At 36.9% G+C, this 18,296-nt stretch overlaps 1 protein-coding gene across 1 annotated transcript in view; it reads right to left on the reverse strand.

Moving 5' to 3' along the window:
* The window catches only part of CDH13 (cadherin 13), a 518,553-nt gene that overhangs the window by 156,288 nt on the left and 343,969 nt on the right, over positions 1-18,296 (reverse strand). The window contains exon 7 of the mRNA XM_010579656.1: positions 3,738-3,916. Coding sequence (XP_010577958.1) covers positions 3,738-3,916 — 179 coding nt within the window. The remainder of the gene's footprint in view (positions 1-3,737; positions 3,917-18,296) is intronic.

Genomic DNA, 18,296 nt, shown 5'->3' on the forward strand with positions numbered 1-18,296 from the left:
GTCACTTAACCCAGCAGGGAGCATTCCCATCTCCATACTCTCAATTTAGCAAGACACCTAATAAATGCCAGTCACAGAAATTTTGAAGGCTTGTAGGAATTTAACAAAATTGTCTTCATTTTATGCTGATCCTGTGTAGCTAAAAGAACAAGCAGACGCACAATTGAGGTTCACCAGAGAAGTTAATTCTTTCCTTTTTCCTTTCTTTTAAATTTTGTTTTATTTTGAAAGCATCTACTTAGAATTTACTTTTAATTCTAAAGTATTACCAGAGGAAAAAAAAGTTTTACTTGTTTTTCATCTCCTTAAAATTAACCTAGATGTTTACTTATGCATGCTAAGATTCTCCCACTTATATTCAATTGGATATAAAACCTGAGCTCTCTAGATGGCCAAACTTTATTTTACTTTAGGGCAAATGCCTGCACTTTGACTCTTTGCACTGAAACAAGAATTTCTGAGCCTATGCCATAGCAACTTTTCAGAAAATGCTGAAACATGGAAAAATAATACAGACTGTACAGTATGTGCAAAACCTGCCAGATGCTTTGTATCACCATGTCTCAGTATCTCCCACTGGGCAACACCCCCAGTCTCCTGTTCCCTCTGATGCACAAACATGAAGTGATACCCAAAATTAAAAAAAAAAAAAAAAAAAAAACAAAAACAAAAAAAAAAACCCAAACTATTCATATTTTATTAATTTGTCTTAAATGAAATGGAAAGTTTCCCAAAAGCATCAAGATCCAAGCAGTGGTAAAACTTACTAAAAGAGATGGAAAATATGAGTAATTTTAATCAGTGTTTTAATATGCTTTAAAAGAGTTCATATCAACCTCCGGTGTATATACATATGATTAATGAGAAATAGTTTTCTCCCTTCTCCATATCCATCCTAGAGAATTTTTACTTTAATTTAGCTTTTTAATTGGTGTCTAGGGCTAATACAGTTTTAAATAGTACACCTACAAGGAACAACTAAGAATAATCCACTTTTGACTGGTACTCCCTTTTAAGATTCAAACAGAAAATAAATAGAGCTAGCAAAAGACAGAAAAATCACAGGCAATTGACCCAAATTAAAGTAAAATCTAGGAGAAACCGCTAGTTTGAATTGGCAGTCAGGAATAATCAGATTCACCAGGACCAAGTTGTGCACTTTCTGGAGCTGTGGAATTCCCCAGCAGAAATGCACCTTCCTCCCCGCCCCCCCATATATATACACTGCGTGTACTTTCGTGAGCTACACCCAGTTACCTGCAAATACTACTGACTCAAATGCCAGTCATCAAAATGGATCCGCTGAGTTGTTCCACAATCATTCTTTTCTCCAAGCAATGGAAAACATTACGAAAAAACTTGCTGTTCTCTATGCACGTCTACTATAATACGTTCTCCACTGAGATGCCAACAATGAAGGGTAAGAACTGAGGAGGTAAAAGCATTCCTCTCTCCTGTTCTCAAATACTCTTTCATGCCGTCTTTGTCCAACCACCATTCAATGCCTCTATCTACATTTTTTTGTCCTCTGATGTGACACAGCTACTAGCAAGGCTTTCAGGGGAAAGATTGTTTCTTTGTCCCATGTTTCTACAATGCACTTCATAGAAGATTGTGATAAATGGCCAAAACATTTAAGATCTACAAAGGTTCACTAGAGATAATATAATAACAATAAGGCACTAACATCAGCTGATATCCTACAGAGGAGTGGCAAACAGTACTCCCTCCTGCCCACCACCTTTCCAGCATCCTGAAAGTCATTTCTTCAAGCCTGGTGATATGCAGGTACCTTATTCCCTAAGCAGTAGCTACACAGACATTTCCTTCTCCACGCGTTACTCCTGTCCCTCTCCACCCAAGGCAGACAATTCTTTTACAATAATTCAATTTCATGAGCAACATAGAAATACATAAGAGTTATTTATATAGTATCAAGATTATGTTGGGACCCAGAGTTGCTCAGAAGAGGATGATTAGGTTGCTTGTCCCCAAAAGCTGCTATTACGGTTAAAAATAGAAGTTATACATCTTTGACCATGAATGGCTAACTCCACAGATCTGAAAAAAGGAGGCATGAGTACCAGTTTCTAAACAAGATACACATAAGCAGTGAGGAGGACAAGAGGCTGAACCCACCAAGATGACAGAGAGCACAAGACAGAGCACCTTGTGAAGAAATGGAAAACATACTTTTTCCCAAGCCTTTCACCTGACAAGATAATATTAGACTTGACTTTATCTGCAGATAATGCTTGTTATTAGCGTTAAAATTTTACACAGCCCTACATTTGGCTCATAAAACATACAGCATTTGCAGCAACACCAAAAATTACTTTGCAGTTTCAACAAGACTGCAGCTTGCCATGTCACCTTCAAATTGAATCGACTATTATTAAAAATCATGAGGAATTCAGATCTTGCTTTCAGGATATACTACCCAGCCATAATACCCATTCGATTGAGACCAGACTTCTTGTACGGAGATAGCATCATTATTTCATGAATCACCAGTGACCTTTGGAAGATACTAGGAAAAAGCAGGCATGTTCATTCCCTTCCATTGATTTTCTAATTTTGAGTAAATCGGTTTTATCTGGGGAATGGTTATCTATTAGGAATAAAAACACCTAAACTGACTTCAGAAAACAGTATAAAGCTTTTGAACTGAAACAATGAATTTAGAAGGGAAACTTGAGGCAAAAATGTAGTGATTATAAGAATTTTAACTTGGGCGTGATTCTGTGGCCAGCCACACAAGTATGAAAAAATTGGAATCTCTTGAAACTGAAAAGACAGAACTACAGGCCCAGACCTTAGTTTAACTGGAATATGTGTCTGGTTTACCCAGTCAATGTCTACTGTTGGAAAAGCCTGCAGAAGGACTACTCACCTAAAACGGGAAGTGGTATGGGCATAATTTTCTTCTGGTTAAAATGAGAAATAATGTGCTGAATATTGAGAACACTGGCCAGTCCTGAATCTAACCAACTTAGAAGACAAGTTCAGTATATCAACACATACCTGAAACAGCCTGCAGAAAAATTACTTGGTCATCTGCAGGAACCTAAGAGCACACAGGTCTACGTAATCAAAGAAAATGGTGATTTATAAAGTAACTGTTTAGGGTTATCATTGTATTGGTGCCCAGATCTCTCATATTCTGATAACTAAACCTTTGTCTTAACAGATTGGTTCTACTTTATTATCTTCTGAACACAAAATGATCATACCTAAGGTTACTTTGCTATCAGTTTACACTCCCATAATGTTAATGATCTATAATAAACATAGATTTTGGCATTATGGTAATTCACCTTAAAACCACATGCAGTCTACCTGCCCCTTTACTATTCCTTTTTTGTATTTTCATTTTTTGCCTATGGGGTACCAAGTTAATTAGTCCAGTAAGGCCACTCAATAAAAAGAAAATTCTAGAAAATTATTTAAAGCACCAGACTGTAACAACCTCATAGCAAGGTATATGCACAATTCTCTCACCATCTAACACTAAATGTCTTGCCCAGAAATTATGTATTACTAGATTTATAAATATTGATCAGAGTATATAACTTCTTATGCCCAAATAAGAAATAAACAAAAATCTTAGAAGACTCCTCAAAGTTGAAAATCTGAATCCCCACCCCTGCAATACTCTGAACTTCTTTTTACATCACAGAAGATTATAGGCACAAACACTAAAATGTCAGGCTGGCGATAGGAAAATGTTCACTTACCTCACGATCCAACAGTACAGGTGACACCACTGTAACAATATCTCCCTTTTCTGGGTCAATATAGAACATATTTGGAGACGGTTTGGTAGGCGTCTGTTTGAGGATGTTATACCGCAGGAGAGCATTGTCTGTGCTAGAGTCATCAGCATCAAACGCTGTCATACGCATCACAGTCGTTCCTAAGGGAAAGGTGGACAGACAACAGAATGCAGTTAGCAAGAATGTGTAAAATTATGCTGCCTTCACATGTGAGAACCAGGTGGGTACAATACATAATTATCTCATCAAGACCCCTAAGTAGTTTCACCTGCTACTTGGTTTGTACTTGTATTTGCATTATTTTTACTTGCTACTGAGCCAAAAACAAAAGACTAGTGTATCTGGTGTGCAGCAGACATACGACTCTAGCATAAGTTTCCCGTATTTGAATGCTTTGTTCCCATCCATATTAATTACATTTCACTAAATGAACTACGGAGGTATCTTTTTCACTTTAAATTCTACAGGTAGAAAGTCTTCAGGATATTATCATGAACATGACAATTCTGAAATAAAAGAAAGATCTCTATTTTCACTTTAAAGTCTTGCACAGTTTCAGAGTTGGTTAGACATTATAATTTCTGTCAATAAGAAATTTTGTAATGATTAAAGCCTACATTATTCTAATGTCAATTTGTACAAATTTATGGGCTTATTACATCAGCCTCAAGTAAAAAAAAAAAACAAACAAACCCACACTCCATTGCCAGGCTATCCTTTGAGTGACGAAGGTTTTTTTAACATGAAAATCCTACAGCATACAGTTCTGCTAGAGAGCGCAATAAGGTAAACACTCTTGACTGCACAGATTCCTAAAGGATGTACAGAGGAAAAAACTCACTCCTCTTCTACCTCACACTTAATACAGGGAGGACCGAGATGCTGCCAATTCTCTACTTAGCTAGTGGAACACATACTCCTGCAGCACAGGATCCACTCTTTTCCTCTCCCTTAGACGGGCACACCAGAGGCTGACATAGCCTACAGAATTCTGTCATAGCATTTTTATTTGCTTTGTACAGTACATTGAGAACCCAAGAAAGGAAGTAATTCAGCACCTGGGCTGAACTGTGAGATATTCAGCACTAGACCATTACAGTTCCTTAGTCAGTTCATTTATGGGTATAAATGTAAGCATTATTTTTAAAAAAATCTACTAGAAATAATACCACAGAAAACTAAAGTATTTCTGGTAATATTGGCCTGAAGAAAGAATAAAATCCTACCAAATAACAAGTCATGATCAAATCAACAAACTAGTTTCAATGGTGGGTCAAAGTTAAGTAACAAATTAAAGCAAAGGATATTAGCAAACTTTATACAAATAAGAAATCTAGGAAGGTATCTATTCTTTTGCCTAAAAAATCCCAACTAAGACAATTTATCAGATTCCATCAATTACCAATTATATGCTTTACATTACGTAGCTTAGCACTGAAACCGTATTATCTAATGTGTGAATCACAATGTCAAAGTTAGTTATAATTCTTTGTTAGAGATTAATTCTTATATCGTGGCTAACCCTTTCTTTCCCCCCCCATAGGCTTTCAGTGGGCAAGTATTATTTTCAAATATGATGATAAAAAATATTTCAAATACAACATTTTCATTTCTTAACAGGTCTGTAAGACCGAATGATCTGTTCTCAGTATCCACACAGCCTTTCATGGCAAAATAACTACAAGTGATTGAAACCTGGTACAGACAAGGCCTAAGACATTACATTGGAAGTGCCTGAAGAACAGAAATACCTATCATTGATGTACAATGATAAACAGAGAGTTTATATTCTTTGTGAAGGTCTTGAAGCGCAGCTCACTTAAAACATAAATAAAAATGAAATATTGCGGTAAAAGTAAAAACAAACCCAGCTTCATTTATAGCTTGACATAACAACTGCCTGGTTCACTGTTAAACAAACAGAACTGGCTTGTTTAGATATGTTTCTTTTTTTCTTTTGCTGTACTTCCCAGAGTACAAAGTATTGCCTCTTGTTGTGGTGACCTTGAATATAAGCTCTCAAAGGTTTTGCTTCACTGATACTTCAGGCAGAGTGACCCCCATGAGAAAAATAACAGAGATCTGACAGCATGTTGGTTTTATTCACCAGTGATTAAAGGTCAGACAGCTCAAAAAGAAGCTTACCACTGGATACCATGCCATGTTTTCCAATACTACATGATGATCCTAGCCCTGATATTTTTACCTACTTTGTTTGGGACTTCGTCAGGAGAAAAAAAGAAAAAAAGAGCAGCTTTCTGTTTTGAAGAATGAAGATTCACCCTCTTTTCACAAGTACAACACATTGTGCTATTTTTTAGATGTTTATCGTATTTCAAGAATATTATTTATAATCATGTTAGATAATGTGTTTCATTAAGGTCTCCTAAGTCACAAGACTTCAGTGAAATAAGTAAGAATTAAGGCAAATCTTCAAGGGATCATACAGAGTGCCCAAGTACAAGTGAAATCCAATGGGTTTTGGTACGCAACTCTTGCCTGAAAAATGTAATTTAATAAGATTCTATACTCAAGTACATTATACTATGTTTTAATGAATATACTGTTGTTACCATTATTCATCTATTAGAGGAATCAATGCTCAGCAGAGATTTAGAAACTGATTAAAACATATACTCAGGTAGAAATCCTATTTATACAGTTGTCCTAGACAGTTCTACTCTCATATTTCTCATGATAAGAATGTGGAAGGCACTTGTAGATTTTAAGATCTGATGTAAATCCCCAAATCTCTAGTTACTCTGGCATAAAAGTGGCTTAATACAACGGCTGAATCTGATTCTGATTTGCCAGCTGCAGTTTTTTAACCTTTCAACTCACTGGACATTATCTTGTTCTGTGCAATCATTCCTCTGGTGCATAAAGATAAGAAATTCCAGCAACTCAGAAGAGCAGAGTTTTACATTCATTTTGCATAGAGATGCTAGCTCCAGGAGAAAAACTGTAGACTATTAGATCCATTTTTTCCCTATGTTGCTTCTGTCAAAAGTTTTGAGATACTGGTTTCTGGATACCATCAGTGGCATTTACGTTTAAGTAAAAGTTATTCTATTCTGACAAGTTCGTGTAACAGATGTAAAAATGCACATAAAATTTGGGGTTGTCTTTAGATATCATTATGCATTAGTACAGGCTATATACGGTTGTACCTGTTTCCTGTTCATGAACATCAACACAGAAAACTACACCTCTTTAAGCATCACCTTTATGCTTGCATCACTACAACAACCAGAGGAGCTGCTGAATACTGCAGCTGAAAAGAAGCCCTTGCACTGGTTTGAAAGTTGGTGCCAGGCTTCTGCAGCCATGCTGAGAATGGCTTGTCCTCAGAAAGATACCCTTTACGCTCTTGTGCTCACAAGCAGGCTTAAAAACTAACCGTAGTTCAATGCTGTGCATTCATTTCGAAGCACAGTGGTACCTACTCTATATTCTATTCCATTAAAACAAAACAAACAAAACCCGCCACATACACAAAAAGCTAGAATGGGCTAGCATTTGTGGTTGATGCCTCAAAAATCACAACAGCTTTAAACCAGCAGCTAAAATATATTCCAAGGACCTTTTGGAGAAGTCCTACAGCTATATTTCCAGGGAAGAAATTTCCTATCCTAGTTGAGGTGTTCACAGAGAGAACACACATGACCGCAGGTTTGGGATTGGACCACCACAAAAGATGAAGTTTATAGAGATCTCTTTCCTAAAAATAAAGTGACACAATTTTTTTTATTTTAAAAGGCTCTACAGCATACATCCAGTCCAAAAGAGTTTAATTCAAGATGCACACTTCCTCAGTATTACTCCTTCATCATAAAGTTTTATTCTTCATAAAAGATTCATTTCCCCAGACCCATAAACTGACTACTTCTAATTCAGTGTCATTTTATAAATACTTCCATTCCTGGCATCAATCAAATGCAGCTGGCTTTCAAACCACAAAACAACAGCTTGCTACATTATCATGTTAAACAATATATATTAACTTATCAAGCTGAGGAAGAAATGTCTGCAAAATCAGCAACTTTATAGTTCTGCCGATGATGTGCAGACACTCATTGAGGCAGTCTCTCTCAGTAAAGGTATAGTTATGCCTTGATGTATTTCAATATTCATGGTTTATTTGTCACACCTCTGGGCAGTTTCACTATTACCGTAATCACTCAAAACCTCTACTTGCACCTCCCAGAGTTCCTCATTGATCCGACATATATCCCGCTAGCCAGGTCATTGCTCCAGAGGCTGCGGCTATCAATCTGTTGATTGCCCATTTGGCTTTAAGTTGGCTTGAAAATATTGGCAAAACACTCCCCTTAGGCATTAAGAAATAAAACACAATGCTTGCACAATTTTGTGGTGATTGGAGCAGATGGTTTCTTGGGAAAAAGCTATTTGGCATTTTGTTATTTACTTCTTAATAACCTTTCTATTTCCTTCCTTCCTTTGTTTTCCTTTTTTTTTTTTTTTTTTGGGGCCTTTTTCTCTGTCAAGATGCCAAGAGAACATTGGGAACAGTTCAGCTGATGGATGAGATTACTACTAATTCCCTATCCCTTCTATTCATTTATTTATTTATTATATTCAGGTGCCAGGTTCACAAAAAAGGACTGGAACATAATGGAAGTGAGGCCTACTTACAGCTTGATGAAATATGAACAATCATCTTAAGCCTGCAGCCTTAAAAGACAACTCTGATTTTGAATACTAACATAAAAATATTATCCCAGTTTAAGGACTGAACAGTTTTAACTTTGAGAGCTACAGTTCTCAAAAACTTCACAGTGGAGTTTTCTCATGTTATTTTCACTCATTTTGTGAGTCTCCGCTGTATGATGAGCATGTTAAATGTTTTCTACCGGTGCTATAGAAAGGGAAGGGTCTCCTCGCCTAATTAACGTGACTATACTGCCGAGTTTTATTTCCAGCTTCTCAAGTTTACATGTACCTCCATACACTGATAATAATCAGTTGCACAATGGTATACTTTCAAAAAGTAAAGCTATTTTAACCCAAGAAGGAGAACAAAAAAGAAAAATAAGAATAAAAAAGTCATGAGGGTTACCTGTATCTCTAGAGCACATTACATTTATTGGTACAGAAAAAAAGACACCAACTTCCAGAAAATGGAGCAAAGGAGGATACCCTCCTGACTACTATAATCATCATAACTAATTACATGTTTGACTGTCTTTTTGTACTTTAAAGACAATAAGCCCCAGGGAAGCAAAACAAATATAAAAAGAAAGGTCTATTATGGTTCCAATCAAGTGCATTTGAATTGCAACTACAGTTATTAACTTATGTGTGTTATTAAAAACTTGAAGGCCTTGCTCAATAGAGAAGACATTTAGTAAGAATTAATGAGTTCAGGCTTTGAGCATGTCTTATATTTGTATAGGGCAATAATTTTCTACCCTGCAGGACTTTTTCACATTGTCTCTTTAGATGTCTGGCAAATTCAGGATACGTGTATACTTTTTAAGCTAGAGTTTAGATGGCATCACTGATCAGTACACTGGGCATGCCAACATATTGCAGTCAGCAGGAGTGAAGAGATGCACTGCTGAACTATCAATTGTGGAATGAATAATAAACAAACCTCTATTGATACACAAAAGAAACTTCAGTAATGTTAAGTAGAGATGAAGAACTGTTAAGAATTGCTACTATCTATAGAGACTTAATGCAGTCAGAAAGCATATAAATTGAGTAAGAAATAATAGGACATTCCTAGTTGACCATTATGACAAAACAGTAAAGATGTATGGGCAGGTTAACCTTTAGCACTATTAGTATTTAACCTTTTTTCTCATGAGTAACACAGCTGTTTTGGTAAAATAAATTATTCACTCCTGGGATATTTTGAGAATGAGTTATATACAGTACTGTCCCTAGCCATACTCATGTTGGGTAGTGTGTCACATGACTGAAACCAATGTTGAGTTTTGAGGTATCTGCTGCTCCAGGTGAGACCTTGATAAATGAAATGTCAGTAAATGAACTTGCATTAGTTGAAGTTAAGCAGCATGGATGCTACTTTGGTATATTGTGCTTTGTCTCTAGTGCCATGAATGGTTCTTTCTTTAGGGTAAAATTGTTGGGTGAAAACACTGAAAATTGTTAGCCCCACCGAGGATTCCCAAATCATGCATATATTATCAGTACATACCAGGTTATGAAATTTTGTGGTAGCATATGTAATACTGAAACTTATGCTCTACTTTGTGCAGATACAAGAAATTATAAAGCATATAAAAAGAGCATTATTTATCCTTTCATAGTACTAAAATCCCCATCACAGATCTTGTGTTGTACAAAATATGACACTCGTGGTCCCCGATTGGGATAACTTACATTTTAGACACTGTGCAGCCTTCCCTCACAAAAAAAATTGCATGTAGTCTTTGCATTTGTCTGACAGACAACAGATAGCATGAAATAGGCCATTCCATGAGGAGTAAAATAAATGAAGTCTCATTTCCTATCTCGTATTGTCCAAAGGTTCATCTCCTGGATGGATAAGATGATGTCTTAGAGGGGCTAAAGTCAGTCATTCCCTTAGCAAGACCATTAAAAGGACCTTTTTCGCCTGTTTTATTTTCATGAGACTTATATGAATTTACGATACTCCTTCAGACAACTTTATCCCTGTGAGAAAATTGGTGGAAACTGAGTGATGAGTTCAAAAGTTTTGAGGGACTGACTGCCAGAAAGACGGGTAGAAACACATGATAAAAGCTAACTTATTCAGATGGCTTCTTATTTTTATGTGCCAGTTGCTTTTTATCATGTATCATATTCAAACTCAAAAATAAAAACTATTCCCAAGCAGTCAGTCTATCAATGGAAAGCAATAGGCTGGTTTTTCTCTATGCCAAGTGTACTACTTATTAAGCTTTCCCCTCATCTGAAAATATACAGGTATAGAACCAACAACAGAAACCTTGATATGCAGTGACATAGCTATTAAAGGCTTTTATGTAAGAGGAACAGGGCTGGTTGGTGGAAATGTTCTCTATTTCAGAGTACATGTCAAACTCCTCAACTTTTAAAAAGATATTAACTTCTCACATTCACATTTCACAGGGTTCCTGAGAAAGAAAGTGCTGTGATGTGTTCCTGAACCAAGTTTACCCTTTCTTAAATGTGACTCCAAACCTCCAGATAACAGGAACAAGGAAAATAGGAGAGGAACAGTGACTGCTCTGCTGCTGTTAGAAGCTCCTCACCAAATTCTACCTACGACAACTCCATCTTCCCTTAAACAGTTCCCCCAGTGCTACTCAACATCATTGTTACCCCTTCAGGAAACAAGTCTTCCTCACTCAGACATGGGTAAGTCATCACACTTTCTGTGTTCACTTACAGCCTCTTCAGAGGGACTGGGAATTACAAATTTATTGAAAGAGGACTTAGAACAATAGAGCTGTAAATGAAAAAAATGATGTCCTTCCTCCAGATATGAACAGGCTGCAGATTTAAGCAAACCAGCAAAGATTTTTTTGTTAACTAGGATTCTGCTTAAGTTCTGGATCTGTGGTAAAAATGTTGCACTCTCGTGACTGCTTCCCTTTTGACCAGTGAAGTCTATTAAGAAAAGGCAGGAATTACTTCTTGGATCATGACCATAAGCTATAAAAAGTCCCACTGTTCTAATATTCTAACTGCCAATTCATAACATAATCTTATATGTCAGATAACATAATTCATAAAGCAATATATAACACATTGTCTTGAAGTAAATGGTTTAATGTAAATGATGATATGCATTGAACATCGCACAGCAGGCGAATATGACAGAACAGTGATTTATGTGTGAAAGAACAGCTATTCAACATACAAAGAGTAAGATTCAGCCCTAGGCACACTCAGAAAACACAGAGGCCCCACATTCTCTCTGGAGTTTGGCTAGCACTAGAAGTCAATCAGAAAAATTACAGGAAATAAAGACTAGATGAGACATTAAAACATTGTTAAATTCACCTCCCTAAAAACAATGCAGAACCATTCTTGAAAAGATACAGAAGAACACTAGCTGCTTTTCTGAAAACCTAAAGTGGAGAAATTTCCACAATCCCTATGTAACTTATCACGATGACAAGTACATTTGGCAAACACCTTCCAGAAGGCTCGCTCAAATCCTGAGAAGAGATAGGTCAATGCCTAAAATAGCCAGGTAAACTCTAGACCATCACTGCACCAGTGGAGATGGAAGATGCTAAACTCTTTCCTCACCTTTTATAAAATTACCAGAGGTAAAAAGTCCAAGACTCAACACCTCTTGCCTAGTGGGACTTGCTCATTTGCTCTGCCCTTTGATCTGAGCCGTTTGACAGCTGAAACATTTTGTCAGAGATGCTTACAACTCACATGATTCACCATGCTGTTTTCCCAGTTCCCATGTAAAATTGGAATTGCCTGCAATCATTCAAATTTGATTTCAGACGTATACAAGCTGTTTAAATGCAGATGCAAACTTTATAGTCAAGAACAGCCAAGCAGAGAGCTTACTAAAAATATACATTCTGCACTTATCTCTGTTTTATAATCCAAATGTTTTCTTTTAGCTTTTCTCTACCTTTTCTTTAATAGTTTCCCATTCTTCTACTCTTCCCTGTTTATCTGGCCCCAGCAATACAAATTGCTAACAGACAGCAATTTTTAAAGTAATACGAGTATATAAAGCCTGACGTAAATTTCATATCCAGAAATACCTATGAGAAATTACCTTTTGAATGTGGTAGAAAGCTTCCCTTAAACCTCAAGACAGAAAATAAACCAGACAAAATTAGATTAATCATTTAACTTTCTCCCAAAAAAAGAAGTTAATATCCAGTTTCTCCTAGCGTCTAAGCAGGGAGGCATTCTCAATCAAGATAAATGAAGAAAAGAAAATAGATGTTTCAGAGACTTCACTTAGGTTAGTAAAAAAGGATTGTCAATTATTTGCATTCTGAACGTCTGGGAGAGAACTGGCCATCTTTCACTTCAAAGCCACTTTCACCTTGTCTCCATCCAGCCCTGTCAAGAAGAGTTAGTATTCTGAATATTTACAGGAACGGCAACAAGAACAAGTATAGACTCTTCTCTTAGCCCTTATTAAACAAAACATAGCTGGGAACCAAGTCCACATTCAGCTATCCATCAAGCCATGAAAGCCTCTGAATTTGGAGACCTGGCAGCACTTACCAGCCCTTGGAGCCAGGTAAATACCCTGGCCGTATTCTAGCCCACAGCTCTTTCACAGCACCATTGCCCTTTGGAAGGGAAACTTGGGTGCAGCGGTAGAGAGGAAGCAGCAGTGTGTTTTAAGTGGTCCACCAGTATGGACTACTGGAGACCCTGGACTGTGAGGGCATACCTTAGCTGAGAAAGAATCAAGGTAGCACTTCGGACTGCCCTTTTTTTTTTTTTTTTTTTAATGTAGAAATCCCATGCCAATAACAGCTCCAACATAGAGATGTTTGTCAGTCATATTGTCTTTTTAAGCTAAGACTGTCTGTAAGACAGGAGCGAAATTAGTTAAATAAAATTCATGGAAATGAAAGACATCAATGCCAAATGTAGGTTTTAAATCAGTGGTATATTAAAATCTAATAATACTTTGAGAATGAAAAGGAAATGAGAAGAGTATTTTTCCTTTCACTCCAACAACAAATTATTTCAAAATGAAAAAAAAAAAAAATGCAATGTAATGTATTGACAGTAAGTGTCTATTTTTTAAAACACCGTAAAAATACAGTCTGTGTGGAATGGGTAATAAAAAACCCAAGCTCTGTGTGCTTACTCTGCATTAGGACCTGTTCCAGAACAACAACAAAATGAAGAGTATTTTCTAAGAAGGTAATGTTTTTAAAGGTTTCAATAGTCTTTTGATCAGGGCCACACTTCATAGATGGAAGATCTCATTCTTTAAATTACCTACTTTTGAAAAAGAACTGACTGGCTTCTTAAAAATATCTTATAAGAAAGGCAGCAATTATACTCCCCTGTTGCAGTGGGCCTTAATCAAAACCACGTCATTACAGAAATTACTTTAGACTATTCTTCTATGTCCAAGCAGGGTACACTGGCATATTTCCTGATTAAAAGGTAATAATATTACATTTTAATAAGATCTCTTAGTGCAAGCTCAATCTTCCCTGATTGGAAATGCTTTTTGAGACAGTGGGCCAGAATTTCTGTTGATCTAAATCAGCACAGCACTACTAAAGCAAAGATTTATATTAGGTGAGGCTATGGAATACAGGAATGACCTTGAAGGCCTATATTAGGTAGACACGGCATTATGTTGCCTTTATTCCCTTTTTACCTTCCTAATTTCTCACTTCAGTATATGTGAAATGAAAGAGAAAAGCAAAACAATGATCTGTGCCTTTTTTGTGCCTCCTCTGTATTAGAACCTTTTCCTTGTTGCTACCAGCAACTTACACAAGTATCAATTTTTTCACATGGATATAGGGTAACGACAATACACCAATATACACTGCATCAGTAACTTCACCTTACAAGTCCTCATCTTTATTCTGTGCCTCTTTAAGTAATATGAACTGGTTGTGCATAAATCTCACATTACAAAGTGGGGATATAATTGAAACACCGATCCTTGTTATCCATGATTCTGTCACAGTGATTCTCATCATCTACATCAAAATTAATCCACAGAAGCCAAGGGTGCTTCAATATTATAAAAGTAGCGCTAATGAAAGAAGAATCAGACCTCGTAATGAGGAGTTAAATCTTCTTACATAGTTTCTAGCTTCATCTGTAGGAACCAGAGCACACACTTATCCTAATGTATCATTTCATCTTTGTATTGATTTCATAGTCAAGTCCTAGCCATTTGATCTATTAAACATCTGAAAGTTTTTATCTGAGGGATAAGTGTTTCCATCTTAATACAGGATCTTTTTAGGTGAGTTTTGTTTTTCTTTCCTCCCTCCTGCAGATGAACTGCTGGATAAATTATTTGGTTGGTCTCCCAGCGTCTGCTCTGTTGAAGTCATTAAAATTCATCCTGCCCAGACTATATTTCATAATGAACTTCTTCACTGCTAGACCCAATAAATGAATTAGGCAACTACTGCCTGTTCTTCATCCAGAGAATGGCATTAAGTCCATTGCACTTTTCTAGATAAATCACATCAGAGATGCAGTAATTCCTGTTAAAACTACAAAGAGAAGTGGAACATTTGATTGTAAGGTCTCAAACTTAGTCTTGAACAGATCCTTATAGATGGTCACAAGGCATGTCTTGGGAAGATACCCTTTCCCTCCAAAAGGATTCATTCTTCCCCCATACATTCCTCTGAACCAAGTTTAATAGCTTCCCACAGTAAAGGAGACCACAGTGAGGAAGGATAAACACAATCGGTTATTCTGGAAACCTACACTTTGAATTGGTTAGCCTTTAAATCAAGTCCATAGCCTGAACTCATTCCCTAGTAGCATTCTAGAATAATAAAAGATGTAAGAGTTTTCAGCCATTTCCCCATCTTGAGATTGAAATATCTGCATAGAGAAATCTTTGCAGCCCTACTCAAAATCTTCTTTTTGGTTAAATTATATTTTAAAGCCACTGATACCTGAATTTAATAAATGATTCAGTCGCTGAAAGAGTATGCTCTATGATTTTAAAGCAGGTCTTTGAAACTATCTTATAAATCACAGGTTTCGAAAACTCTATCCATATATGTAACAAGAATACAGTTTAGAGTGTGTGGTATACGTTTTCAGTAGGGGCCTTGATATTCTTTCCTGAATTAAGTCATTAATTAAGTCACTAAGTTCGGCAAGCTTGGGGTTAGACAGTGTGATTAATTTCACTCAGTTACAAGCATTTTAGGCTCAGATATCTAGTCTTTTAAGTGTCTTACTAGTCACTGGAGAGGGACTGGCGATTTTGGATGCACTTCATCCCATTCTAAGCTAAATATTTAAGAAAGGTGAGATGAAACATCTTTAGAAGTGATTCATTCCGGAGGAAATCTAACTCAGAAAAGATATCAAACTCCCAGGTGCTTAAAATAGGTGATACCACTCCTATAATTCTGCCCATCAGTACAGATGTGGAAAAGAGGGTTAGGTTAAAAAGCTTCTCCTGTGCTTTTGTTCTAGTATCACACGCTCCAAAAGACTTTCTCTTTTCTGCTTCATGACTACTTACAGCTGAAGGGAAAGCACGCTTCTGGGAAGTGCATTAGAAGCCTGCCCCAGCTCTGTGCTGGACAGCTTTACAGTCTGCACTGACACTTGACCCTTGAAAAGTGGAGGTCTGCAAGGATTAACAGCAGGCCATGATATCACTGTTCTTACTCTCTTAGAATTAATGCATCATGTTAGGAAAGGACCTTAAGCAGCAAATCAAGTTGTTTTAACTTTGTGTGTAATTGATTTAATATTGAAAGGGCTACATTATGTCCCTGCAGAGAAAATATGGGTATGCAAAAGGCTCTGTATGTCATAAAACATCTAAATATTGACTGTGGAACTCCTTAATGTAAAATTAATAATTAAGCACAGAGCAGCTCACAATAGATCACTGTCAGCAGTTGGATACTTAGAGATCATAAAGATTTGTGGAGCTGTGTGCAAATATAGTGTCATTAAGTCACGGGCGTGTTCAAGTATATTTATACACAGGCATATATTCTTTCTTAGGCCCAAAGAAAACAAGCATCAGTCGGTGCTATATTGTGTCAAGAAGGAAGACCCAGAAACAGATTTTTAAATGGTAATGCACTTCTACCTTTCCACCAAGTACTTTTACACAGCCCTCAACTTGAACACACTTAAAATTCAAGAGGGTCACATGGCTTGCAGTGAACTGATTTCAACTACTAAAACCTCCTAATTCACTGAGCCCTTTTTCCTTAACGTCTCTCCATCGCGTCTTGGATAGCTGAGGCCAAAAGTGGGTTTGTTCCTCCACTCTCCAAGCTGGCTGGCAGGGATCTAAATAAAGTCCAGAAGCTGTAAACCGTATCTGAAGAGCGCTGATAGGTTCTCATTCTGCCATGGCTTTCGTTGCTCTCTGGTTTTGAAGCTGAGCTTCTCATCTTACAGAGAACTTCATACGAATGGGGCAACATGGTCTTTGGTGTGGAGGTGGCTCAAGTGTGGGGCAGCTTGGAGTGCAAATGGATGAAGCTGTATCTGTCTTCGGGTATCCATTTTGACTACTTTTTTCTTATTTTCCCATATTGTGGGTCCTTTCTGGGCTGAAGGCCACCAGAAATGGGCATAGCATTATACACCCAACTAGTTCAGTCACCTCTGTACCCGTTCTTGCACAAAGTAGATCATTTTCTGTTCCAAAAAACCCATCTGATTTCAGTTAGGACAATTTTTGTAGGCAAGGATATCAAATATCCACTAGTAGTTCAGTCCTATTGTATTCAATGGCATACATCAGGTCTATAAAGAATAACAACTTTTTACTTTTCAAATTCAGGACTTCAGTGAAATACTGCCTCTTGGGGTAAAGGTGGGTCTGGCCTTTGTAAAGGATGTATTGAATGGAGCCATAACAGGTGAATGTCCATTCCACCCACCTTCTTTCCTTTTTAGAAGTAAATGAAAAAACAAATGGGACCTGGGAGCAGACAGAATTGGCCCTGTCTTGGGTTCCCTGTTGACTTTCGCCCTCACAATTTCCAGTGTTGAAAATGTCAATAGCAATATACCACCATGTTTAAAGGCAATCTATAAATACAGTTTGTCAAATACATGCATAAATCTTCCCCCTGCCTCAGCTCTTTTATAATTTTGAGTGGACCCCTGGTGCAAGGTATATGGAAGAATGACAATTCCAAAAAATATCAACCTTCAGGATACAATCTCTAAGCGTTTGAGTGGATTTCTTCCATGGAAAACTTCAGTCAGAAAAAACAAGTAAGAAATATTTTATTTTATACCCCTTTTGCTCCTGTGATTTATTCATTTGTTTTTCCACTAACTTATAAGAAATCCCACTTTCTATGGCTGTGAGCTGTAAATCTCCCTGCTAGTCAACAAAGTCAAGGTCAGTACTGAGTCATAGTTTTTGTCTCCATGGTGTCTGCTAATATCTTTCCCTGACACTACCATACGCTTCACAATTGGATGAGATCATCAGTATATTATTACACATGATATTTATATAAACTCAAGGGAAGAGGACCACAGAGTCCCTACTACAGCTATACTGTAAATTCCTTGACTTTTGGCAAGACCAGTGACTTCCAACCCCCCCCCAAAAAAACCTTAACACCTGCTAAAGAAAAAAAACAAGCCAAACCAAACCCAAAACCAAAAACACAACAAAAAAAACCAACCCAAAAACTTATCAACTTTGATGTCTTTAAATTATAATTATTTTATGTCTGTTTATCTACAGAAAAATACCTATGACAGTCGTAAGTGAGCCACAATGATTTTTATCTATGGATTACATGTCAAATTTGAAAAACTGCAGCTTAAATCATACATTCATGACAGATCTTGAAAGTCTAAGAGGAGATA

Source organism: Haliaeetus leucocephalus, unplaced genomic scaffold (assembly GCF_000737465.1).
Source record: "Haliaeetus leucocephalus isolate CR32 unplaced genomic scaffold, Haliaeetus_leucocephalus-4.0 Scaffold668, whole genome shotgun sequence".
Lineage (NCBI taxonomy): Eukaryota > Metazoa > Chordata > Aves > Accipitriformes > Accipitridae > Haliaeetus > Haliaeetus leucocephalus.